General features: G+C 45.8%; 1 protein-coding gene across 1 annotated transcript in view; it reads right to left on the bottom strand.

Moving 5' to 3' along the window:
• LOC102565149 (substance-P receptor) overlaps positions 1-27,943 on the bottom strand; it is a 65,804-nt gene that overhangs the window by 24,416 nt on the left and 13,445 nt on the right. The window contains exon 2 of the mRNA XM_006271931.4: positions 4,364-4,558. Coding sequence (XP_006271993.2) covers positions 4,364-4,558 — 195 coding nt within the window. The remainder of the gene's footprint in view (positions 1-4,363; positions 4,559-27,943) is intronic.

Here is a 27,943-nt window from a genome sequence, read left to right as displayed (position 1 = left end):
GAGACGGGGGTTTCTGGGAATACCAAATATAATTCATAGTAACAAAAGTGATGCTTCTATTGACAGCTGGTTGTGCTTTAAGCAAAGCAGCTCTGCTGCAGGAGATAGAGCCCAAAGCACGTTACAGCTGTTCTTAGCATCTTACTGTACTTTCCTTGTATCAGAAAGTAATGTTACCATGGAAGGCTTAATAAACAATCTCTCTTCTTTAGTATCTTGCTTGCAACTCAGATTTTTTATAAGCATTACCCAGGTTCCTATTATAGTGGCAATGTCACTGTACCTAACAAAATGTGATTAAAAGATGAAATACCTAGGATACATTAAGCCTACATGGAGCCTTCATAGAGCTAGACTGTTCTCAATGGTGGCAGATGACAGAACAAGGAGCAATGGTCTCGAGTTGGAGCAAGAGAAGTTTAGGTTAGGTATTAGGAAGAACTGTCTCACTAGGAAGGTAGTAAAACACTGGAACAGGATGATCTAGTTGGGGATGGCCCTGCTTTGAACAGAGGGCTAGATGACCTCCTGAGGTCCCTTCCAACCCTAACTTTCTATGAAACTATGACAAGAGAATGTGTTTCCTAGTGCCTGCCACTCAAAGACCGAAGCTTTGATTCTCTTGTCTCCTTGACCAGAGAAATTCACCTATTGTTTTTCTTGTTTGCGGCTTTTAGACAAGGAAGGATGCACGAAAAGTCATACTGATAGCAAAGGTTATGTTATCTGAGTCACTTCCAGCCTCCAAGACATACTTCCAGCCATCCAAGACAGTCCAGCCAAATGTATTGTGAATTCCTGAGATTTCTCATTTGGTTTCAAATCCATGAATTAGAGCACGTAAAAAATTGTACATGCACTTGCATCTAAACAGTAGCCAACCAATAGGTACCAATAGGTATTGCATCAACCAATAGGTAGGTGTCTGGTTCTATCAGGCTGTCAACTTAACATGCACAACCTTGAAGTTCCTCAAAGGAGTCAGTAAGTAATGCTGCATAAGACTGTGGCTCAGGGTGCTGGACTGGATGTCAGGCAACCTGATTCTTAGTCTGTCATTGATGTGCAGCATAGCCTGAAGCAGGTGTCTTGTCCATTGTGTATTTAGGTGACAAGCTCTCAAGGCCATGCCTGTCTCTCTAAGTATGCAAACAATAAAGAATGTCTCTTAATGTCTTGCCATTCCCCTGTCACAGTTAATTGACTAAACCATCTCTCATATGAATTCTGGGCCATTACCTGTTTTGCACTGTGGGATCCTTCAAATGGCTCTTGCAGAATCTTTTTGCTTTGGCTCCAGCGCATCATGTAGTTTGATAATGAGACTCCCGGGCCAGGCCTTAATTGATCATTCCACAGGATTTTAGATCACTAATGTCTTTTTTAACTCATGACATTTAACTTGCCATACGACAAGCTGCTTTAAAAAGGAACAGACGCAGCCAGCCTCCCAGACATCAAAGTGGAAAGCACAGAAGGCTGTTGTGCTGTCAAAAGCAATGGGACCATCCAGAACCTTTTGAAATGCCAGAAATAATTAAATGAAACCTCAGTGGGAGGAAAATGTATTCAAACTGGAAGAACTCCTACCAGACCAGTCATCTGCCAATTCTGCTCTGGTTTCTGTATCACACGTGTGTGTGAAGAACACCTGACTGCCTAACATTAAGGGCTTAATGAGCATGAATGATGACCTGCAAGTGACTTTGGTGAGAAGCAAGGAGCCATGCTGGTCTCACAAGAGAGCTGCCCAAAAGTGAGTAAGCCAGGTGCCAAAGGACAGATTTGTAGTAATTAGGGCTGAGTCAATTGTTTGGAAATAGAAAATCTGTGTGAAAATTCCTACAGAATTTGCCATATGGAGTAGTCTCCTCCCTCTGTGCTTGCAAACTACCCCATATGATTTAACAGAGGATCATACCACTACTGTGAACTCTACAGGATGTTTCAAAACACTCAGAGAGGCTTTTATTTTCTGTAGGATGCTACAGGATTTTCAGTGTAGTTTGTAATGTATCCCTATTGGTTTTATCCCTATCTGGTTCAGCAGAGCCTTTTTACTATACACAAGGCCTGTCTTCCTTTATGTATCCAATGGATATGAATTTCTTAGGTTCGACACATCCTGAGGCCTGCTCAGCAAGGCTGAACTGCCAAAATAGAAGCTGGGAAGAGTCCATGTACTCCAAGGTGGTGTCTCTGAAGTGTAAGACATAAGAGCTTCAAGCACATAGGAGAAATAGTATTACCTTATAATCATAGGTCCATTGAGATAAGAGCTAGAAGGAGCCATCCCTCCATGCAGAACCATTCTCTGTATACATAGTAGTCTTACATGCTTTGCCTAATTTGTATGGGCTTCCCTTGATCCCTTGAAGGGTTTTTCATAATCTAATATGCCTTATGACTATGGAATAGTTCTTAGCAGCCAACCTTAATACTAATATTTATTTGGCCTAACTTAATGTTGTTGTCCCCAGATTCTTTGCCCTAGCCCACCTCTGAACAGTTTCTCTCTCATTTTGGTGTTCCCTGGAAATGGTCCTCAAACTACTGCACTCATGGCCTCAGCAGTGTATCCTCTGATCTTTCCCTCATCAGTCTAGTCCCTTGATCATTTTTGTTGCTCAACTCTGAATTCCCCCTGTTTTGTCCAAGCCTTTCTGCTGTGTCTCGATTTTCCCATTTTCCTCTGGATTGTATTTGCTGTATGAAGTGCAGTTTGTATGAAAGTTGCCATCTGAAATGAAGCCATATTAAGATGCATGTATAAATAATAAGAGTAATGCAAAAGCCATCTGCATCAATGCAAACTGATTATCATGTTCTATCATTCCTCTATGACATTTTCATCAAGAGCTAGCCTTGGAGAACAGAATGCAGCCAGGCAGAACATTGACTTGGGTGGAGTATTTTGATCATCCGTCATAACAGATCCAATTTAACTTGTATTTTACCTGCATTGCAAGATGATATGCAGTGGGGTTTGTTACCTAGGGCCCTCTCTATACAGGTGAAATAAATGAGGTGGCTTATTGGTAAAGCACTATCCAAAGTGAGCAAGTTCTTCAGAGGCTGGCTCTTAAACTGTTGGGTTTTTTGGTTTATATTTGCTTGTACCTTAGTAGATTATTCTTCCCTAACTGAAAATAGAAGTTAAATGGTAGAACTGGGCAAAATGTGTAGTGGAAAAGGTTTCTGTTGCCAAAATTCCACTTCCTTAAAATCAAAATGTTTTGTGGGAACTTCCAATTTCAATAAACTTTTGGGGGGAAAAATTCAAATAAAACATATGAATGTTCTGCCTTCATTGACTCCATTGAATTCATTTAATGAATTATAAAAAAAAAAATAGAAGCTGAAATTGAATAAAAAAGAAATGTTTTGATTTTAACAGCATTTCCAAACTTTTTGTTTCATGTGAAAATTCCAAATTGTAGAACTTGACAGTTCAAATTCCCGCACAATCATTTTAAAATTGCAGGTTAGTGCAGTGGGTCATTCTTGTTGCAGATGTGTTGGAGCTAAAGCACTGATTATATTGTATCAGTTAGTTCTCAATGATTAATACACCTTACCAGTAATGTGTTGACCAGCCACTCTGACCTCCTTGAGTTTAAGCTGGGTAACCCACTGAATAGAACGCTTCCAGCAAAGCTAACCCATTGTTTTTTATAATTACCACTTCTCTACCTCCTGTCTGGTAGGACAGGGGAAAACTATGTAGAAGCTCTTAACCTCAAGGGCATGTACCTTCTCCAGAATAGACAATAAATCTACTGTTGTGCAAACAATGGATGCAACATCATGGGATTTAGTTAGCATTGAGCTACATCCTTACTAACACTAAAAGAGAAATTGGTAATTAGTTGCACTGTTATGTTGAGTTTTTTAATGGGATTAGGTCATTACATTAGATCAGAGGCAGTCTGGAATTCAAGAGACCTGGATCCTCTTTTTTTTGGTTCTACCATGTTGCCATCTCTTCGGTTCTCTCTGCCTGTTTCCTTATCTTGTGCTAAGACTCCTGCCCTTTGTAAAGTGGTCTGAGATCCTTAAGTAAAAGTTGAGCTACTATATATTAAATATTACTGTGATGATGAAGTTGTTTTCTGGGTACAGGGGTGACATGCCTTGTGAGCTGGAAGAATTTTCTGTCATACCCTAGAACATAAAGAGTATATGGGATAGGGTAGCATTAAATGGGCAGGGGGTATTACTTGGGATCAGATGGAGGTATTCTATACCAACAGATACCAATTGTAAGGTATCTTGAGTCCTTCCCCACCTACTTCTCTGCTTTGGGTGTCATACCATTTTACATCCTTTCTGTTCTTTCCCATCTGCCAAAGAGAAGACTCACGTTTTTTCGTACACCTTGGTTTCAAGCACTGGCCAATCCACCAAACATACCACCCTGCTGGGCAGCTCTGCCGTCATTGAGTAGTAGCCTTGCGGGAATGCCAGCAGTAAAGCCAAGAACCAAATGATGCCAATGACCACCTTGGTGGCTGTGGCCGACAGCCTGGGTTGCAGTGGGTGGATAATAGCCATGTACCTGCAACAGAGAGAGAGAAAGAGAGAGGTCAGAGCTTTAAAAATGTAGAAACACCACGTGGAAATGAAAAGACCCAGGTTCTGCGCTTCTAATCAGTGGGTCAGTTAATACAGTAAAGAACTTCTCAATGAGAGCAAAGTGAGAACGCCCAGGCTCCTGTATGTTATAATAAACCCTGAAGTACTAAGCTGTTGAAACAGGCAGGGGGGTTGAGGTAGGTCCCAACACACAGCTTATATGCATGTTTTGTATCCTTATACACACAGCCCTATGAAACAGTGTGATATTAGACATCCTGACTTCTACAGTTAAGGATTTGGCTGCAGCAACTTGGTACTTTCTCAGTTTAGCTATGATTGATTTTTCTCCAGTGTCTTTCTCAAACCCCTCTTTTAATAGCTTTTCCCATTTTGGGAAGGCTCTTTTGTTGACGCTTAGCCAGTTAAAATTCCTTTCTAGTTCTAGCTGGTTTGGGGACCGAAATGTGCTTTGCAGCAGGTCTGTGCAGAATGAATATGACAAAACAAGACTAGTTGTGGAATTGGAGACGTGATATTTGTCAAACTTGGCACCCAGCACTACATCCGAGCACTGTTGAGGGACTTCTGTATAATAACCTCTTAATCCAGGTCCAGGTGGACAAGTACCCATATCATAAAATTTGGTCTTGACTGGCGCTACTGGCCAGGTTCATCACACAGCTCAAACCACTGTGGCATCCACCCTCCCTGAAAGAGCAGTGGAAATAGCAGCTGTACTTGGAAGGCAAGATCTCTGTTGCTCCCTGACAACTTCTGAGATGTCCCTCAGAGCATGTAAGTAACAGTCACATGATTTTACTTGGTGGATTCATGCTGTAGGCTTTTGTTGGAGGTGAAATAGTCTGACCCTGCTGCCTTTCATAGATTTCATAGACATTAGGGCTGGAAGGGACCTCAGAAGATCATCAAGTCCAGCCCCTTGCTCCAGGGACAGAAAGTCAGCTGGGGTCAAAGGGTCCCAGCAAGATAAACATCTGAATGTCTCTTAAAGGAGTCCAGAGTAGGTGCTTGCACCACCTCTGGAGGTAGTCTGTTCTAGGCCTTGGGGGCTCGGACAGGAAAGAACTTCTTCCTTATGTCCAGCCTGAAACGGTCTTGGAGGAGTTTGTGAACGTTTGACCTTATCATCCTTTGGGGTGCTCTGGTGAACAGGCATTCCCCCAGATCCTGATGTATACTTATAGGCAGCCACCAGGTCCCCCCTGAGCCTGTGCTTTTCCAGGCTGAAGAGTCCCATAGCTCTCAGCTTCTTTTCATAAGGCCTGTTCTCCTGCCCTCTGATCATGCGCGTGGCTCTCCTCTGGACTCTCTCAAGCTTCTCCACGTCCTTTTTGAATTGTGGAGCCCAAAACTGGGCACAGTACTCCAGCTGCGGCCTCACCAAGGCTGAGTACAAGGGGAGAATGATGTCCTGGGATTTGCTTGAGAGGCATCTATGGATGCAAGCCAGCATTTTGCTTGCTTCATCAGCTGCGACATCACATTGGTGGCTTATATTCATCTTGTGGTGAATCATGACCCCCAAGTCCCTTTCGAGCCTATAAGCATGCTGCAGGATTTTCTTCCCCAAGGTGGAGTACCTTGCTTGCATTTTTCGGTGTTGAACACCATCAGGTCTTCAGCCGCCCATTTTCTGAGTCTGTCTAAGTCGGCCTGGGTTGCCATCCTGTTCTCAGGTGTGGACGCTTTACCCCAAAGTTTAGTGTCACTGGTGAACTTGGCCAGTCTGCTTCTGACACCAATGTCCACATCATTAATAAAGATGTTGAAAAGGATAGGCCCAAGGATGGAGCCTTGGGGGACCCCACTGGTCACGGAGTGCCATGATGATTTACTTTCATCGACTACCACTCTCTGGGTCTGATCTCGGAGCCAGTTCCCCAGCCATCAGACTGTGATACAGCCGAGGCCACAGTTAACCAATTTTTCCAAGGGATGATCATGGGACACCAGATAGAAGGCTTTTTTAAAATCAAGATATATGACGTCAATCTCTTCTCCCGTGTCCAGGTGATATGTCATCTGATCATAGAAGGAGATGAGATTGGTCAGGCAAGATCTACCCGCAACAAACCCGTGCTGGCTGTCCCTCAGGATGTTGCCATCAGCCAGTTTGTCAAGAATGGTCTCTTTGATAATTTTTTCCAAGATCTTCCCCAGGATGAAAGTCAGGCTGATGGGCCTATAGTTCCCCAGATCTACTTTCTTCCCTTTCTTGAAGATAGGCACCCCATTGGCCTTCTTCCAATCTGCGGGAGCTTCACCAGAGCGCCAGGAGTTCTCAAAGATCCATGCCAGAGGCTGGGCTATGACGCTCGCCAGCTCCTTGAGCACCCTGGGGTGTAAACCGTCAGGGCCAGCTGAATTGAAGGTGTCCAGCCTCTCAAGGTGTTCCTTCACATGGTCTACACTGATGAAGGGTAGCAATTCTCTCTCACCCTGACCATCCCGTACCGTATTGAGCAGGACCATCCCTTGGGACTGGTGAAAAACCGATGCAAAATACCCATTAAGCAGGTTGTTTTTTTCCTGGGCGTCGGTTGTCAGTTGTCCCATCTGGTTTAGCATGGGTCCAATGTTGCCTTTGCTTTCCCCCCGGCTCCCCACATATCTAAAAAAGGACTTTTTATTGTCTTTGATATGTGTAGCCAGTTGGAGTTCAGTTGCAGCCTTGGCTTTCCTGGTTTGCTCCCTGCAGGTCCAGACCAGTGCAGAGTACTTTTTCTTTGAGGTGGATCCGGTCCTCCATCCTTTATAGGTCTTTCTTTTTAGACGCAGGAGGTCCACTAGTTCCCTGGAGAGCCAGGGGGGCTGCTGTGCCCTTTTGCTGCCTTTCCTCTGAGATGGGGTAGACATTGCTTGTGCTTTCATGATTGCTCCCTTGAGGAGCAACCACTCCTCCTGAACTCCCCTCCCCTTGGGGTCACAGTCCCTTAGGGCCTCGCCAACAAGCCTCCTGAGCTTGTCAAAGTCAGCTTTCCTGAAATCGAGGACTTCTGCACTGCTGACTGACTTGCCTGCTTTACGGCGAATGGTGAAGGTGATCAGCTCATGGTTGCTGTCTCCCAGCTTCCCTTTGATCGTTAGGTTGCTGATACGATCATCCCCTTTAGCCAGTACCAGGTTGAGCAGCGCTTTGCCTCTTGTAAGTCCATAGACTTCTTGAGTCAGACAGAGCTTGTCCACGCACCTGAGGAAGCTTTGCGACCGTTTGGATTTGGCCGAGCGCTCTTCCCACAAGATGTCTGGGTAGTTGACGTTTCCCATGACAACATGCACCGGGAGCGTGCAGCTTCAGCCAGTTCCCTGGCAAATTCCTGGTTGAGCTCTTGATCCTGGCTAGGAGGTCTGTAGTAGACTCCCACCATTGTGTCCCCTGTGCCTTGTTCACCGTGGATTTTAACCCAGAGTGTCTCCAGTTGTCCACCCTGGATGCTAACGTCGGCTTGCAGGGACGCATAATTTTCCTTGACAGAGAGAGCTACACCTCCGCCTCTTTTATCTACATGATCTTTCTTTGTTTCTTCTTTAACTTCCTTTTCCCTTCATTAGTGTGTGTATATAATTGCACCCAGAATGGTTTACTCATTGGCGTTAATTCATATCCTGAATCAGTTCTTTAATTTTCTTGTTTTCTCAAGCCCAAGCCAAGCAGCAGCTGGTTCTTTCGCCATACAAAGAGAGAGGCTGTATTGAGTCTAATCCCACAGTATTAATTTGTAGAGTGGGACTGCCCTGCTGGACGAGCAACGTGTCTGTGTTTAGCCTGATGCTAAACTGCAAACAATTATTGCTTCAACTATCTGAATGGCTGACTCTGCCTCACTTAAATGCATAGTGGGGTTTTTTTTAAATCTACATTACCACCTCTTTGCAGGTTGTAGACTCCGGTGGGGTGCTATTCTATGAGTCTAGTGTTTAGTTTTTCCTGGTGGTTGTTGTTTGGGTTCCTTTTGGTGTTTTGTTTTTTAATTCTTTTAGAATAAAGCCAAGGGGAAAATGGGAAAAATCTATACTTAAAATGGATTTTGTTTGCTTTATGAAAATAATTACAACAATAAATAATAAACTACTTCAATTGTAGAAAAGAAAGAACAGTCCTGCCTTGAGCAGGGGGTTGAATTAGGTGACCTCCTGAGGGCCCTTTCCAGCCCTTCTATTCCATACTTCAATGAATGTGAGATAAGGCTTGTCAGAGGCCAAGGATAAATAATGTGGAAGGAGAAATGACACTCCCCCTCACCCGGTCTCTGTAGCAGGAACAAATGTTGGTGCCTTGCAGGTTAGCTTCCACTTGGAAAAGAAGTCAGTGATGCAGAGTCTGGCTCTGCTGCAACAACTTGTTTATCACCAATGCACATGTCAGTTCTTGAGCAGAGATGGTCACAGCAGCCTTCAAATAATCTCCTTTTCCATAATCTCGGCCAAAACGCCAGTTCCCAGGGAGCAACTTGGCCTCAAGAATTGATTCTCTTTAGCAATATTAAGCTTTGCTACTTGCCACGGCTCAACAGAAAAACCTTCCTTCACACAAGAAACAACATGGTTTTGCTCCCAAGACTGAATCCTGCACATACTCTAAGGCAATGATTCTCAACTAGGGTGATATAGCACCCTGGGGTGCCTTGAGATCCTTGCAAGGGTGCCAGGTAGTGTCAGCACCATTAGAGGTGCAGGAGTGATTTGCAAGAGAAACCCAGAGATTTCAGATAGGAATCCAGAGTGTTAAAAACATTCTCACCCATTGTGGGCTTGCTGAGTTCTTTGCAACAGAAGAATTGCTCTGTTATTTTTCTGTAGTCAAAAATGAGTGAAAACCAAGAGCTGACCTTTTCCAAGGGTGCCTTGAGTCTAACAAAGAGTTCCTTGAGTCTAACAAGGAAGGTAATGATAAAAATGTTGTGTAATAGTTTATGCGTCTTTCTCCAATTCAGTTAGTCTACAAGGTGCAGCTCCACCCTGCTTTCAGTACTACATAGCGACTCCAGTATTACAATATAAAATATCTTACAGATCTGCAGATGCTACAGGGAAGCCTTGTAGAAAAAGAGTGCTGCATTGGCTTGGGCACAGGCTATATGATCTTTCCCAGATGCATTGAACAATGTAAAGCACCAGTTGATATGCAAAAGGGAAGGAAATGAGAGAGGGAAAGGGAACTTGATGGTTATGACACTGAACTGGGGTTTAGGGGTGCAAGGGTCCAAATTTCACTCCACCCAACCCTTGTGTGATCTTGGGGGTAATGCTTGGTCCAGGCTGGAACTCTTAGGCAAGACTTTAATACATTGGATTAAATTTAATGTGTTAAGTAGCCTGTCTTAACTATGACAGAAATGGAGGGTAAAGTTCACCCTTCTGACACCTGGCTTTCCAATGCCGTGCTCTCCGAAGCCTTAATTGGGCATGGCAAACCTTCACTCTTGCCTCCCTTCCTTGGAAAAAGCACTCATCCCCTGGCCCAGTGAAATGTATCTCTTCATTGCAGTATGCATAGTGAGGCCTCCGTTCTCTCATATTTGGAAGTGGTCCTCGGAAAGGCACGTGAAGAGTAGTCACACCATCTGTACAGCGCTGCGCCAGACTGCTGCTTCCAGACTATTCACCTGCCCAGAACGTAGCTCTTATGCTATGAGAGCACCATCAGTTGTTTTTTCCTGCTGCTCAGCTTGGACTTCTAAAACCTTTTCAGGGAAAACAGCAGGGAGAAACAGACTGTATCCTCTGTGTTCCCGCCTGTGGGTTGTCTTGAACCTCTCTGGCTGGCTGGGAGCGCTGGGAGAGCAGCGTGTCCAAAAGAATTCAGGAGAAGCAGGATGACAAATATACCCCAGGAACGTCTCATCTGACCCTTGTCTTCTGTGAAGCAGAGGAAAGAGAAACTCTCTCCCTTGCCTCCCAGAAGCGAAACAGTTCCAAGGAAATGCGTCTGTTGTCATGGATGGGTGGCTCAGCTTTTGAGTCACAGACTTAGCCAAATTCCACTTTGTTTCGCTGCTGCTGTCTCAGTAGCTGCAAGGGAATCCCAGCAGTGGCACCGAGAGGAGAATTTGGCCCACTGTGTGCAAGGCTTCAGGGAAGCCCAGGGTATGGCTGGCTGCCTTCTCCTGCTGTCCTAGCTGTTTTAAAGCTGCAGTGTTTGTCTCTGCACCCCCAACTCCTTCTGGGGGGTTGGGAATGTGGTGCAGCTCAAGCCCCTTAGGTTATCTTTTCCTTGGTTAGATTTTATTCCTGTCTCATGAGTATTCCAGGTCCTGCATTGCAACACTGTCGTGATCAGCGCACTGTAGTGGTATCCATAAAACCCAGGTGTGCACCAGTCCCCCCCCCCCAGACTGGGCACTGTACAAGAGCAGCAAAAGGCAGCCCGTGCCGCACAGAGCTTACAGTCTCATTCATTCCCCTCTCCCTCTCTTGATGACTGGATGTCTCCCCTTGCAGAGGTCCTTGGCTACCTGCACGACAATGTATGCAACCTCCAAGACAGCCTAGTTTTTGGTCTCTTTTTCCAGCATATGAAGGAGCTGATACTGTGAGATGCACTTGTGTTATATGCTGACAGCCTTCCCCTCATAGTGCAGTTAGTGAGAACTGTGGGGACTCAGGTGCTTGCAGGCACGAGCGCCTAATACAGGGGTGGCCAGTGTGTTGCTTGAGTGGCACGGGCAGCCTCCACGCGAGACACGTAGCAGACTGAGGAGGGCGCAGAAAGCCAAGCAGCAAATAGAGGCAAGGAAAAGGGGTCAGGTGGCACTTGGGGAGGACTCAGGATTAATTTGTGGCATGCTTGCCCAAAAAGTTGGCCCCCACTAGCATCATACGAACATCTTGTTTTGTTTGAAACAGGTCAGGGGAGAGGAGGAGAGGTGAAGCATCCATTTGCAGAAGGGGAAACAGGAAAAGGGGTTTACATTGAAATTTTCTTCAGCAGCAGGTCCTGTAACAAAAAGAAGGGGCTCTTTGTCCTCAATTTCCCTCCTTTTCCATGTTGAATCCTAGCAGCCCAACAAGCCGCTCCAGGGCCAACTCCCTGGAAACATCAGCAGCCTAATCCCAGTGCTCCCAGCATGCAAATACTCCCATGCTCCCTGCTGCTGGATTCAGTTTTAGATTGACAGGAGTTTATTTTTCCCTTCTAAAATGCAAAGTAGGCAATGCATTTCCTTTCTGTGTGAGACTGACTCACAGCAATAGGAAAAATAGAGGTTTATGTGGAAACACGCAGGAGACATGTGTTGCCAGCTGTGTGCCTCAGCCCAACGGCACCAAGAAACCTTATCAGCACCTTGCAGCTAATCCAGACTGATAATTATCCCTCTAAAGCCTCTGTAGCCTGTGTGATGCCTGAATTCAAATCTAGCTACAAAGTCTCAAGGCAACAGGGCTCCCAGCACTGCCCTGATGAGAATATTTGACCATATGATGAATCTTGCTGTGTAGGAATTTTTTGGTGTACACGACCTGAATTTTCTGATTCTACCTCGTTATTCCAAAGTCCATTTCTAAGGGCTGGTCTAAAATAATTCCTCTTCCTTCTGGATGCCTTTCAAATCGGCAGCAGTGCTTCGATCCCTCCATCAGCAACTAGCCAGGCTGTACTGCACTTTCCTCCTCCAAAGTCCAATCCTTAGACATGCCGCTTGAACACCCTGTGGCTCTGTTTGCCACAGGCCCATGACTCCAGGTGAGTTTAGCCAGCACTACCTCAGCAAATTTGGCCCATGCTGTCCTAAAATGGAGGCATCCAAAATAATTGGCCACTTTGAAAAATTTGGTCCCCATCATCCAGGTTTCCACTGGGTTTAGGGAAAGGAGATTTTTCAAAACAGAAATGGCAGCAAAGGCACCCAGTTCCTCAGTGTGACCTGCAGGTCCTTCAGTATCACTGGTAAATTCAGTCTCCTGGGAATCAAAACTAGTGGAAAAGGTGGTATTTTTTTATTAGAGCAATTAGATATTTGCAAACAAATTACTGTATTTATTTGCAAGCTTTCGGACACATTGACCCTTCATCGGGCATAGGAGAGAGCAAAGATTGTGAAAGTTTTCCTAGGCAGAATGGGACTTTCCAAAGCACGTAATACTGTTAGCACAGGTCATGAGAGCTGTGAGAATACTGTCACAGGTTTTCACACATGCCAGCAGACAGAGAAGAAACTCTCCAGGGACCTTGATTGCTCACAGATATTCATGCCCCTGCTGCCATATCTTCATTTCTAACATTGCTGGGGGCTGGGGCACATGACTTCTGAGGAGAGGATGGGGGAACTGGGCTTATTTAGTCTGGAGAAGAGAAGACTGAGAGGAGATTTGATAGCAGCCTTCAAATACCTGTAAGGTGGTGCTGAAGAGGATGAAGCTAGACTGGTCTCAATCCTGGCAGATGACAGAACAAGGAGCAAGGGGTTCAAGTTGCAGTAAGGGTTCCTATTAGGTTGGATATTAAGAAAAACTTTCTCACTAGGAGGGTACTAAAACACTGGAACAAGTTACCCAGAAAGGTTGTGGACTTTCCATCCATAGCGGTTTTTAAGACCTGGCCAGACAAAGCCTTGGCTGGGATGATGTAGTTGGGGCTGGTCCTGCTTTGAGCAGGGGGTTGGACTAGATGACCTCCTGAGGTCCCTTCCAACACTCATTTTCTATGATTCAGTGATTTCCCATGCTTGTTAGTCTGTAAGTATATATGCTACAGTCATGCTTTTGTTCGGTTGCATAGGCGTACCTGAAATAACTTACCATCATGTATGTGTTTTTCTGGGTCACGGAGACACATCAGAGCTTTCTACCCTTACTGCGCAAATTTTCATGCGACCCCCTTGATTTCCATGCCTTGGTTTCCCAAGACCCAATATGAGACACCTTGAAGGGACCCCATTTTAGAGTGGATGCTCTGCATTTCTAAAAATCAGGATTCTTTGCAACGTGTTGAGCTGGGTAGCCAGAAATTAAGAGCCTCAAAACTGCTAGTTGCCTTTGACATTGCAGCATCTTGTATCTAGCTTTGTGGCCCTCAGGCCAAACCTTTTCACTTAGACTCTTGCAGTTAGCTGTTGAAATGAAGTGACTTGACTCTCAGAAGCGCTGAGCCACAGGTTATCTTGGCTCTCACACAAGATAAGGATATTCAGCTTCTTCAGCGGTGATCTGCTTTCATTTAAGTATCTCACCACTGAGTTACAGTAAAGGTTTAACCCCCCCACACTTGAGAAATCTGGCTTGGAGTCTGAAATTTGGGATCTCCGTTCTTATTAACCACCCTCTGTTAATAGCAGAGAACTGTGTTTGAAGGATTTAAAGTCATGACCTTCAGAACATAATGCAAGCCCATTATCCGTGAGGCTTCATGCTTTCATTCATTAATAGTTGATTACAATCAAATCTAACCACTTTTACATCTCAAATCTAATTTCTGGCATTGCACTCTAGAGAACTTTCCTCATCAGTTAAAGCACTCGGCAGCTGCAAAAGCCTTCCAGATGATGAAATGCACAAATAATTGTCATAATGATGAAATAAAACCCAGCTGAATAGCTTAGAGACCCTTTCAATTGCCATCGATTTGTCTACAGTGTTGTCTGCTCTAGCATTTGTGACAGAGACGAGACACTGAGACGAAGTGGGAAAGGCAGAGGGAAGGGGATGAGAGCTGCACAAGGAAAACGACTCAGAGGGAGGGAGACTGCAACAACACAACACGGGCATAATGAGGAGAAAATGATATTCAAAGGGGAGGTACTGCTGGGCAGCGAGTCCAGAGCTAGCCTGGAACCTGAGTGATTGAGGTTCAATTCTTCATAGAGCCAAAGACCATCTCCATGATTGGAAACTATTACATGTACTCTGAAGTCCCAGCTCCAAAAGTTTGTGGGAACCAGGGCCAAGTTCACGAAGGTATCTAGGCCCCTAAGGATGCAGATGCGTGTCATGGGATCTCTAAAGTGGGTAAGACTGTGAAAGGGTGTGCTTAGGCACGGTAGAAATTTCCATTAAGTATCTACCTTTATCTTTAGAGGCCTAAATACCTTTGAAAAACTGGCCCTAATTCTCATTTTCAATGTGATTGAGGAACCAGTGTCACTTACTAAATCTTGAAGAATTAATTGTCACATTCTCTGGCGTCCATCAGAAAAAAAATAGAATAATAATCCTTCCTCCAGGTGGGTGTTGATCGGATAAATGCAATAAAAAGGTTCTGAGCTGCTAAGAGAACCATGTTGGTGGAGGCCATAAAAGAGTTTGAGATCTGTACAAGCATGTGCCAAGGATAATTATCCCATTATATTTTATTGAACTCTCTTATAATTATTAAATAAGTGTATTGTTCTACAAGGACTAATTCTGTTGTTATAAAAAGTGCCTCTTTTTTTTCTTGCTTCTTGACATGAACCGTTGATGAGAAATACAAGTTGTTTTGGTTTGGTTTTTTTAAGTGTTGCCTCAGCTTCCTTAACACAGTGCTGAGGCTATCAGCTCACTTGCCTTGATTAGATAAGAAGCGTCACTTCTGCAGCTGATCTTTCCATGCCTCTACCCCAGGCATGATGGCAAATTACAGAGAAGTACTCTAACATGTAATAGGCTGTGATCTGCTTCTGAAGGACCTGCTTTCTGGGAGAATTCGATATATCTGCTCAGCATTCCCTGTTCAGTCCCATAGTTGTAAGAGCCATATCCATAGAAGCTTCTTGGATTTTCCATTTTCCTCCACAGCATCCCCTTGCTACGCTGTAGTAGAACTGGGGTTTTATATCTCCTCTGTGCAGCTCTTTGCAATGCAGTGAAGGAAGTGGCTTGGTGGGAACCAAAACTGTCTCTCCTTCTGGCCTAGGTTCCTCTTGAGCTTATTTAACTTCACTGATTTATCCCTGATTTATGCCAGGGCACATGGGAGGTGAATGACTGTTCTGTGTTTCTGTGTAGAAACAATTCCATGGGCCAATGTCTTACTGAATCTCCATTCCTGAAGCTCAGAAATGGCCATGAAGCAAAATCCCAAAGTAAAATCCCCTTCCTGGCCTTCTCCCCATATTATTGTCTGGAACCACATACTTTAATATAAGCCCTGCTCTCTCTGGTAGCTTCAAGGTGTGCATGTCTGAACAGACGGGTCTGTCTTTCGTTTGAGCTCTGCCTTTCATAGTGTCATTCACACTTCATTCTTTAACCCCCCTTATCTGAACCAGCATTTAGGGATGACCCCCTCTGGTGACATTCGAGCTGTGTTGTTGCATGCCACCATTAAGAGCCTTCACTGAACCACATGCTGCTACAGCTAGACCACTTCCAGGCCCTGAGCTATTTAAAGCTAGCTCAGGGGTGTGCACCGCAGTGGGTCTTGTAGTGTATACCGTGTCCCCACAGCAGTGGTTCTCAACCTTTTTAGACTCAACAAGGCCCACCTCATTAGACTCAAGGTCCCTCTTGGAAAAAGCCAGCTCTTAGCTTTCACTTGTTTTTTGACTACAGAAAAACAATCAAGCAATTAATCTGTTGCAAAGGACCTAAGAAGTCTACCACGGGTCAGAATGCTTTTAATGGGTTTATCTCGTGCATCATGGCTGCATGTCTAAGAGTGCTAATACTGTGTGGCACCCTGTGACACCCTTGAAAGGATCCCAAGGCACCCCGGTTGAGCACGATGGTTGAGAATCTCTGGTCTACAACATGCAGTGTAGTCACACTCTAAGTCTGGACCTTAGGGGATACTCCCAAGTTTTGGCAGCAACCCTTGCATCCAAATTCACAGCCTCTCTTGAGTTCCAGTAGCCTTCCACTTTGCCTGCAGATATAACAAGTAGAGGAAGGATTCTGCCACCAACTGGCTACTAGCTGAAGGTGCATAAAGACAGTCCCATGCCACCAGGTCCTTCTGTGCTCCTTCAGCCAGCTCCTGAAGTCCATCTGCACTGAGTTTCCATGAATTGTACGTGGTAGAGACAGCCTCAGACAGACGGGTGCTGGGAGTTAGATACAGAGAACCACAAACTCTGCCTGTGCCCAGCAGCCTTCTTCTATGTATGCATAGCAAACCCAAACTCTTTCTTCTCCGCCCCAAAGGAGACAACCCAGTGCAAGAGCAATCCTGTGCATCCAATCTGTTGCCATGGTATGTGTTAATAGCTAGATACATATGGAGACTCACATAGCTCTTAGTTGCCAAGAGACAGCAATTCAACATAAACAAATCATCTGAGTGCAGATGGCAATTTCTGTTTTATTCCTGACTTTTTTTTTGGTGTTTACTTCTGACACATTGCAACTCCATTTTTCAAGGAATAACACTTGGGTCTGATTAGTATTTTCAAAATATTGTTTTCCTCAGAGTGTGTTAAATCTGAGTCTCCCCCAGACCTCTTTGCTCCAAGGGTGAGGCTGCAGTAAAGCTGGCAACTGTCACAAATAATTTCCAGTCCTGCAAAGCTGATAAATTTGTTCTGCTTTTCTATATCTATCCCTTTTCCAAGGTTTCCCTGATTTGGGGTTTTTACTGAACTTAGCCTAAAACAAAAATATCTTCAAGGCAGGAAAATGCAAAGCAGAAGTACTGTGCATCGTGCTCGGAGCAGTGAGTTAATATAGTCTATCCCCAACTCTCCTACCAACTGGCTCTGACTGGACCAGTCTGTAGCTTCGTTTGCCCATCTGTACAATGAGGATAACAGCACAGAAAGGGAGAATGGTAAAATCAGCTTGTTAATGTATATAAAATATCCTCAGAGCCTGGGACCAATAATGCCAAGTATTAATGCTGTCCTTACTGTTCAAATGTGGTATTTTAGAAGAAAGATTTCATGACTTGGATTTATAGCTGTGGTCTCTCAGCAAGAAGCAGCTCAGATCAGCTCCTCAGGGATGATTCTGTGTTAGACTGGGTCAGAAACTTGTGCTTCCGATTTGCACAAGGGGAGAAAAAAAGCACAGGCACAGTTTTCAAGAAAATGTCATAATCGCATTTTACAACTAGCTTTACTGTGCGTTAATCCTGAAGCATCCGCCCTTCCCCACCCCCTGGTTGGTCCTTGTTTGCTGCTTAATGCATTGTACAAATAGTGAGTAAAGTAATTCTCATCAGCATTTCTGTTGTTTCCTCCACAACATAAATGAACTCCCTCTTCTTCCCTTGCCTTGTCCAGCTTTGTGCTTTGTCTTCAAGCCATCTGGCTTTGTATTCACAGTTGCCTGAGCTCTCTGTTGCTGCAGTAACACATTAGCACCCTTGAATAACAATGCTTAGCACTTCTGTAGTGTCATTGGCAGACGGGCTTTGGAACAAATGTTAAGTTTCCAAGCATCTTTCCAGGTAGGTGCTGTTATGTCCATTTTACAGAACTCTGAGTCAAGGCTCAGTGAAATGGTGCAGATTATCCAGTGCCTTGCTTTTCTCAGGAAAAGCTGGGAATGAAACCTGGGACTCCCACCTCAGCAGCTTCTAGCTCTAATCACTGGACAGCACTTCTCCCCAAAGCAAGGCACAGAACCCGGAAGACCGAGCTCCCCATTGTATTGTAAGTGTTAGACAATCCCTCTCCCTGGTGAATGGATCACCCACGGGGGATGACTGTCAAATGGCTACGGCTTATATGCAAGCATATGGCATAATCAAGACCCTGCCATGAAAAGCAGTGAGCGAGCATCTGACTTGAGGCTTGCTTGGAAGGGAAGTAGCTTTGTTTGATGCCCATGCCCCAGGTGCCAGACATAGGATGCATTTCCTTGTTCTTTGCTTTGCAAAGCCCCCAAAGCTTAAGTGTCATGACTGGCATGCCACAGACATGCAGAGACACTAAGGCAGGGCTATGCCAGGCAGGAAATAGTTCACACCCCATCCACAAAGTCAGTCTTTGGCTTCTACCAAGCCAGCCACACCTGGTTTGGCCAAGACTAGCTGCTTCTGAGAAAGGAGGAGAAACTATGCAATAGGACATTTAAAATAATCTGCCCTAAAGTAAGAGAATTATATATTTTGTATATGTGTGTGTATTTGTATAATATATCTTTTCTCTGCATACATTTTATGATGTTTCTCTGGGATTACAAAGATGTTGGGGCAAGATATATTCCTAGAGGGAAAGCTCCCTTTTGATCGGTCGTTGGTTTGGTTTTTCTTGAGGAAAACACGACGCTTTACATTTATTTTCAGGCCCTGTCAATGTGAAACCATCTAATTGAAAGGGGAAAAGAGAAATCCTCAAGCCCTCTCTTCTTCCTAAAGATTAGATATAGAATAATAAAGGGCTGCAGAATATACAGGCACCAAATCAACGTCAGTAGTTTATTACTGAAAAAAACCCACTTCAGTTGTCAGTTGAAATTTTTTCTCCCCACCCAAAAAAAGAAAGAAAGGAGTTTGTTGCTTTTTTAACCACAAATTTCTATTAAAATGGAAATTAAATTTCAGGAGCATGAGACAGAATGCACCTCTGGTATGCATCAGGTGAGCGGATATTTGTAGACAGAGGTCTATTGCTGGAAGGTGTAAGCAAGCAAGATCATTTAATAAAAACAGCCTTGTGGAGAAGGCAGCATCTGTGAAAAGAGCAAATAATGCTCCCCGCAGTCACAGGAGGTCACAGCCCTCGCAGGAGGGCCAGGAGGTGCTCAGCAGGGCTGTGCAAAGCTTTGGTAGCTGATTTGATTTGGAGGAGATTCAGCCTGATTCGGGGACTGAATCTCCAAATCCAAATTGAATCAGGAGATCAAGTAAAAACCCTGAATTGATTCGAAGCATCTGAATCGATTTGGAAAAGCTTTGGAAAAAGATTTGGCCGATTCTCCCCTACCCTGGGGGTCTCCCCTACCCTGTGGTGCTCTCCTCTACCCTGGGGGTCTTCAAGAGGAGGTTAGATAGGCATCTAGCTGGGGTCATCTGAACCCAGCACTCTTTCCTGCCTATGCAGGGGGTCGGACTCGATGATCTATTGAGGTCCCTTCCGACCCTAACATCTATGAACCTATGATTCAGAGATTCGGCCATAGACTAAACAGGCAGCTAAACAGCTGCCTCCAGCTGGTAAGTATGTTGGGGTTGGGGAAGCGAGGAGGGAGGGATTGGGGCTGGGACTGGGATAAGCTGCCCCAGGGGTGGGGGGGCGCATTAATCAGGGAGGGGAGCAGGGGGGCACGGGATGTGGGTGTGGCAGTGCTGGGAGTGGGGGCTATGCTCTGCGGCCACCTGGAGCAAGCTGCACCTGCATCTCACCCCAGCCCCCACACCAGCTGGGCAAGCAGCAGTAGGGCAGAGCCCCCGTGGCTCCCCCCGCTGGGACAGAGCCTGGCAGAGCTGGAGGTGCCGCAGGAGAAGGCCCCATGGCTGCCCTGCCCAGCCCCATCCCCTGCCTGGCCCAGCTTTCTGGCACTTAAAAAAAAAAAAGCCCTGTACTCACCGGCTGCAGCAGTGCTGATCAGGGCCTCTGAGGGCTCCTGGCAGAGCCCCCCATCTAGCGTGGGGCAGTTGGGGGCAGCAGGGATCACTCCCCACCTGGCACCCATGCAGCAGCTGCCCCATGGCACGGGCACAGTGTGGCTTGGCAGGGCGCTGCATGCTGTCTGGGAGCTGGGGCAGCTCCACTTGTCACCCAGAGCTCCTGATTTGACTACCCAGCTTTCCAATCATTCCCTCAGCTCTTCCCGGGGAGGGGTGCAGCCCCTGGATATGTGTACAGGGTTTCAGCAGGCTGCTGCTGCTAGCTGGGGAAATAGCCAAGAGCCACAGCCATCACCAGCTGGCAGTGGCAGCCTGCTGTCATCCCACATCATCCAGGGGCCATGCCCCCTGGGAAGAGCTGAGGGAAGCATTCAGAGTGCTGGGGAAAAAATCAATTATCTGGGGAATTGAACCAGGAACTGGGGACCTGAACAATCCCCCAGCCCCTGCTTCAATTTGCCTGGGAGCTGGGGCGGTTCCATGTGTCAGCCAGAGCCCAGCAGCGCTCAGCCCCAATAGCCCCGGCTCCCAGACAGTGCACAGCACCCTGCCGAGCCACGCTGCGCCTGCATCACAGGGTAGCTGCTGCACGGGTGCCAGGCAGGGGGATCCCTGCTGCCTCCCACTGCCCTGCACTGCATGGGGGCAGGGCTCTGCCACGAGCGCCCGGAGGCCCTGATTGCCAGTCCTGCAGCCAATGAGTATGGGGCTTTTTTTTTTTCTTTTTAAGTGTCGGGAGGCTGGGACTGGGTGGGGGATAGGGCTGGGCAGGGGGGGGAGGCAGGCATAGCCCGAGGAGCCACAGGAGAACCTGCATCCTACATTTGCAACCTACATCCAGGATTGCACCTGGATCCTACGTTTTATGTGATCTTCTAGAAAAAACAAGGAACAGGCTTGTGGTGAAGGTGCAGCCATGAGTAATCTGGGTTTCACTCCTCGTTCTACCCAGGCCTTGGGCAAGTTGCATAGGCCCAGGTCCACAAAGACACTGAGGCACCTAACTTCTCTGGAAATCCAAAAGAGTGAGGTGCCTACATATCCTAGTGCCTTTGGAAATTAGGGCTTTGTTGTCTGTGATGTTGAGCACCTAAGCCCTCACCAAGCTCAAGTGGAGCTGTGGATGTCCAGCACATCTAAAAAATAGGCCTTCACCTCCTTCTGTCCAACTGCTGCCACCATTAACAGAAGAATAATAGTATTTATCTACCTATCTGAGCATGAGCGAGAAGGGAACAATATTAATCAGCAACTAGTATACATAAGTGATCCCAGATATATGTTCCTGTCAAAAATAAACCTTCCCTTCACAACCTGTCTGGGCACTGCTGATGAAGTATAGAGCCTTTCCCCCTAAGCAAAGGGCCCGGGGTCAGCCTAGCTTGGTATCTTGGGGTGTTTATACATGCCACATGTTTTGCCCTTTCTTGTGCTGCAATGGCATGACTGTTTGCATGAGTGGGTGGCTCTGATAAACAGCTTCAGTCCAGCTCTCTATTAGATTGTTACCAGAGTCTTGGTCTTCAACGTGGTGAGTGGATAGGGAGAGAAAACTGCCTCTGCCCCCAAACATGGGGAGCTGGTATAGGCCAAAGAAGAGGGCAGAGGGTTTGGCAGTCTCCAGGGTGGAACGTGACAGGGTTTGGGCATAGGCCTCTCCTTGGAAGGACCCAGCTTCCAATGGAGATGAGGGTCAGCCTGGGCCTTCCTAAGCATGTTGTCTTTGCCATGATTTACAAAACAGCATTCAGATGTTGTGGGAGGCCAAGTACATGATGCGAATCAAGCTAGGATGCCAGGGATACATCAGAACCGAAATGGCACCAGGTCTCTGACTGGACAATATGCTTTCCAGTGTCTGTGCAGAAGAATATTTAAGAAAGCAGGCTAATGATTTCACTAACTCATATTTCCCACACCATAAATTTGTATGTGCACTGTGCCAATTGCTTCCTGAAGACACAGTGCCTTAGTAAAAAGATTTACCATTAGATGGGCTTTGCTGCAAACATTTTACACTTCAAAGGGAGTCAACCAGCTGAGAAGTGAATCCCTGTTTAAAATACACTCTTCTTGTGCAGCACTGTTTGGTTTATACCTCCAGAGATGCAGCACAGCATAACTGACCTTCCTATAAGACCAGCTGTTGGGCTTGGAGGCTAGGGGGCTTTGCTGTATGCTGCAGACCCCTCTAAAAGCAACTTTAATGGGAGAAAAATGATCACTGAAGCAAAATTTGTAGTGTTATGGGAAGGACCTGCTTTCCTGGAGGATGTGGTATTAGTCTGGATGCTCCAATTGTTCTCTATAAGACAGACCAGCACTGTGGTGCTACATGATTTCCAGAGTGACTTCTGAAGCTTTTGATACTGGTGGGACTATCTCCCAAAGGCATGAGAAGCTACCCACTCCTGACAGAACTCTGCCCCTGCTTAGCCAGATTATACGTCTATTGGAAGCAATTCACTCCTTCCATTTCTCTCTTCAGAGCTGTCTGAATCTGTGGCAAGGATGCACACCAAATGCTACTGTGGTTGCCCTTTGCATCTACTTTAGTGTAAACACCTACACAGGGGGAAGGCAGGAAGGATGTATTCCCACCAATTGCCGTGGAGCTGTCAAATGTATGCTAGTCTCAGAACAAAATCAGGCTTTCAGAGGTTTTGGGGACATCTGAGATGTCACCCGGGCAACCTCCTGACCCTTAACTTGGTCATCCCCAGGCACCCTCCTGACTGCTAATGCTTTGACCCTCATTCCTCTCAAAGACCTGTAAGGGGGTGTATTTCCCAGTCCTGTCTGTCTCTGCTCATGTCTGTCCCTTGACTCGGCCATAACAGAAGTGACCAGGGCAAGACAAGCTCTGTTGTGCATAGTCCAAAAGATTTCACCAGTTCTAAAACCAACTGAAAGATCCCACATGCCTGCTGGCATTTTGCTGGCACTGAAATCTCCATCTGAAAGCTGCCAAACCGTACACACGCAGACCTGGCAATTCAGCTCTTTCCTGGGAGGAGGTTACCAGCCAAGGGTGAGGACTGAACATTGCATATAAAAAGCACTTGTTTTATTCTGCCTTGGCTATTTCTCCACCAACCCTAGTTACTTTTTGCTATGGCTGCTGAGCAGGAAGAAAGCAGGTTTGTCAGGATGAGGCACGTTGTTCTTTTTTATTTGAGGCATGTGAAAAATTACACCTCACCCATGCTTGCAATACAGATGGGGAACATTTTGCTGTCCGAGAAGTCTAGCTGCTGTCAGCATGCAGCATGTTTATTCAGGGTCTAGCTGAACCCCTTACATTCTGAATGTCAGGTTCCCATGCCCCACCGCCAGCAAATGTGCTTGCAAAGTAAAGGACAGAGAGCATTTTCCTTGTGGGATAAAGCGAATTTATCTCCATTGCACCAAATAGATCAGGAAATATGAAGGAAACTGCAAACAGTTGCGTGCCAATCATGCTTGGATGGGGAAGTTCTCTTGGGCATGGTGCATAGAGGTCTATTAAGGAAAGCTTGGCAAGTCTGAGAATATGGCATCAGTATCATGGGTTGATCTGCTGCACACAGGTCTGTGTTCAGGGAGGGGTTAGCTTCTGGAGTTACATGCCAGAGTGGATTCTTCTATGTCCCTCTCTTGCTGACCGGTCCTTTAAGGAGGTGTTGACCCCAGTTCCACTTGTGCCTCATCAGCTGCCTCCCAGCTATGGTTGCAAGGCCAGGAAGTTAGATGACAGCATGGAGATCTCGTGGTCCCATAAAAGCCAGCAGGAGTGTAGATAAAAGAATTGCTGCAGGGTGCAAGACAGCTCTTGCAGAAAACTGCAGCTCAGGAAAGAACACAGCTCCTGGTGATGCTCTGGCTGACAGTCTGTGCAGTGACATCCTGGGTTTTGAAGGACAGAGGAGCAAGAGGGGCTGCCCTTGACTCCCAGGCATGCAGCCTGGGCAGAGATATCACGGAGGTGCTGGATCGGGGGGGGTCATCTCTTTCTGGCTTTCCTAAACTCCCTCCCAAATGAATGCCATCAAGAGAGTTGGAGTTGAATGTTTAGGAATCATTCCCGACTCCTGGCATTTGGCTTGTTTATATGTGGGGGGAAAAAAAGTGACAGAAAAGTAAAACAGTTGCAACCTGTTTCTGAAGATGAGTGTGACCTTCTATGGCTGGTCCAAAGAGAACAGGAACCGACTGCTGCTACTGACTAGTCAAGTTCCTCCTATGAACACTGGACCAGGGTAGAGTGCTTCGCTTTTATTGCTCAAATTCCATCCAAGATGCACAGAGGGAGGACAGCAATTACAAAGCTAGTTTAGAAATAGACCCAAACTTCAGATTGCTGGAAAGCAAGTAGTCTGTGGCTTGAGCCCCTCCCTGTGACTTCTCTGAGCTGTGAGAGTTTGGTCATTTCAGTAATGAAGAATAAACAAAACCCCCTTGAAGCAACCGTAATAACCAGCATAAGCTTCTCTTTCTATAAGGGAGCAAAGTCTCTAAAGACAAAGCCTTCATTTGAGGGAAACAGAAAAAACAATTCCCAAATCTGAACCTTTGATGTGCATTACAGACCTGCAGTTATTGAGCGAGAGGTCAGTTGCTGCAGCCATTATAAAACCCATTTGTCAGGGGGTTAATAACTCTGCCAGGTTTAAGTACACTGGGCTGACACTAAGCAAACAGCTTATCAGGCCAGATATTTCCCTTCTTAAAAAATTACATTAGTAATGTCACTTTTTGTTATTTAAATATTTAATCATGGTTTTTTCAGGTGTTACCATGACAATACAATCTCCCTTGAGCGCTACGTTACATCAGGGCAGCTCAGAGTATATTGGTTAGTAAAGAAAAGTACAATTCAGGGTAGTACAGGTATTTTTTCATAGCACTAGGAAATGCAGAGCCTGCCTGGGTAACCAATCGGCAGTCATTTCCACCCCCACGGAGGCAAGATGAATATTATAATAAAATCTTCATTTATGAGGCATCTTTTATTTCAAAGGCTCCTCAAGCTCTTTCCAAACTAATACATATGTTACAGATAAAGGATGACTTCACCAGCCACTGGTATACAGAAGTTATTTCATAGCATACCGTGACATGGCAAAATAATTTAGGACAAGAAGCAAGGGGGGAAGTCTCCAAACGAAACTCCAGTGGCTATTTCAGTGGCATACAGCATGCATTTGCCAATTGAATCAGTATCTGGACTGAAAAGGAGACACAAATACCTCTACTCTTGCTATGGAAGAGCTAGGTGTTGTTACATCTCATGGGATGAGACTGCAGGGAGGTGGAGCTCCCAGCTGAAAGACCGCTCCTCCAGCAACACAGTCCCCATAGCCCCATGCTAAGGGAACGGTACATTTCTGTCATGGACCTAAGGCAGCTGCCAATTTGAATAAAGAAAGATCTTGTGGGGGCAAAATCTAAAGAAAGACCAGGAAACAGAGGCCCCATAGAAACCCCAAGCAGAAAGATCAAAAGGTGAATTCTTAGTTACGCAGGTGTAAATCCAAAGCAGCTGTTCTCAGGCCAGTGACTTCACTCTGGACGTACTTTGGAGGGACATTTAGAATTTGGCCCAGCAGCTCCAGTCCTGATCCTAGATCCCCAACAAACAGCTGCTTCTAACATGTCTGCGTCTACCTTAAAATGTCACTCTCGGGACCAAAGAGGGTGGCGTAGTCTCTGGCTCAGTGAATTTTGCCTTCTGTGCTGGGATCCCCTGTTTGGATAGTAGTTTGAAAAGACCTTGCTCCTCCTTTTTCTCTAGAAGTCAACATTATGTGTCTGCCTAGGAAATGCATAAGGATCACATTCTCCTGTTCACAGAAGCATCTTTTTTCACTGGAGATATGTGGTAAAGGTTACTACAGAGAGTACAGTCCCACAGGTAGCTTTCCTGGTAAGTGTTGGACCTGGCTGTGCTCTTACTGTTTTACCCTGGGATCTCTGAATGGAATTGCTGCTCTCCCTCCCAGGTGTGAGTGGAGAGTCCGGGTTGTTGGTGCCAGTGAGCAGAGGGTATTAGGTGCTCAGGAGTGATTCTGTGCACAGCTGGCTGCTACTGGGTGGGACATGACAGGCCAGCTTAATAGGCAATGACTGCCCTCCATATTCAGGAGGAGCTGTGTGCACGAAGTAGTACATGGCCTTGTTCATTGGTTGCTCTAATTTAGTTGCTTATTGAGGAGCCCATTCTAGCATCACACTTGCCGGGTGATCTGGGTCAATCTGCAGACCTGCATGTTTAGTGTTAGGCTAGCAGAAACAGTAGAAAGCAAGGCAGATTTTCACTTTATAGACTAGTCAAAGAGAGACAGTGTGTGTGTGTGTGTGTGTGTGTGTGTGTGTGTGTGGTGAGCTTCAGCTCATAAAAGCTCGTGCTATATAGGTATATATAGCACAAGGTTTTATGAGCTGAAGCTCACCACACATGCACGCACACATACAGATAGCTACAGATATTTAGCACAAGCTTTTGTGGGCTAGGGATGGATGGATGCAGCACAAGCTTTTGTGGGCTGAACTTGTGCTGTATATATAACTCTGCATCTGAAATGAGCTTCAACCTGTGAAAGCTTGTGCTACACATATACGTGCATGCATGCATGCATGCATGCATACATGCATGTGTGTGTGTATGGAACTCACTTCATCAAATGTTGGCAATGACCCTTTCACAGCTTCTGATTAAGTGAGCCCACAAAAGCTTGTGCTACACACCCACACACACATGACTATATACTTTGGTTAGTCTATGAGGTGCAAGTCTACCCTGCCTTCTGGTTGAGTGCAGACTAACTTGGCAACCTACTTCTCTTTGCTCACAGTATAAGCAGGCCATACAAGTCCTTAGGGTTGATCCTTTGTGTTTGAATTTGAGAGCGAGTAACTACCATCATGCCTGCTGTCACACTGTTCAGTGTCACACTGTTCAGTGTCACTTGTGGTAGGGAAAGGACTGAGAATCCAAATGGATAGAGGAGAAAAGGACCTTTTACACAGGAGAAAAAAAACGCCCCCATCCCTAAAGGGAAATCTATTCCCTTTCCTCCTCCAGTCCCCCTTAAACCAACCAGGGAAAAGATCAAGAGCAAAGGAAAAGACAGCACATCAAAAGCAGCAAATACTGGGGTGTCTGGGTTTGTCTAATGACTTCCCCTGGGGACTTACAAGGGAGCAGGGAATCCTGTTTGCTTTCTTTGAGGACACAGAGTCAAACATACTTGACTGTAGCATATGGGGAGAAGAGAGATTGGCAGCCAGGCCCTGACAAGACTTGGTTCCAGTAGGAGTTTCAAGTGCTTCATGTCCCTAAGGAGTTGGAGGCCTATTCCCTGCACTCCTGGAGCAGACTGCTGTCAGGTAGGGGGTGCCTCCAAGACGCCAATAAACGAGAGAGCAGGAAAGCATCTACAAGCCAAAGTTGGCAGGAAATGGCAAGGGTGAATGCAGCTTAATCACAGGGAAAACCAAGAGTACTGGGAGGAAAGACCCATCCATTGCCATTTTTGCCATGATGAAGCATTCATGAAGGCTATATTCACCTGGTCTGCCTGACTTTCTAGAGCAGCAGCATGTCAGTCTTTCTAGCGCTACAAAAGGCAGGCAGCAGAATCTAGGTGCAAGGGCAAGAGGCTGGTGGATGAAAGACCTGAATTTATTTCCTCTTAAACCACAGTTTCACTAAGGCAAATCTCTTATGTGCTGTTCTTTAGTTTCCTCTACATGTGAAATGGGAAAGGGGCAGGCAATGATCCTTAGTCCGTACTTTGTAAAAGCATTTTGATGTTGGTGGATGAGAACTTGCTAAATGTTATTTATTTATTCAGCAAGTACCTGTGTAGTCATGAAACCAGTGCAGAGGATGGGAATTTCTCTCTTGTTCCTAAATAAGTATGTGTAGAGTCTACC

This window comes from Alligator mississippiensis, chromosome 7 (genome assembly GCF_030867095.1).
Source record: "Alligator mississippiensis isolate rAllMis1 chromosome 7, rAllMis1, whole genome shotgun sequence".
Taxonomy (NCBI): domain Eukaryota; kingdom Metazoa; phylum Chordata; order Crocodylia; family Alligatoridae; genus Alligator; species Alligator mississippiensis.
The sequence above is the reverse complement of the archived record's forward strand: the minus strand, read 5'-3'. Positions and strand labels throughout refer to the sequence as shown.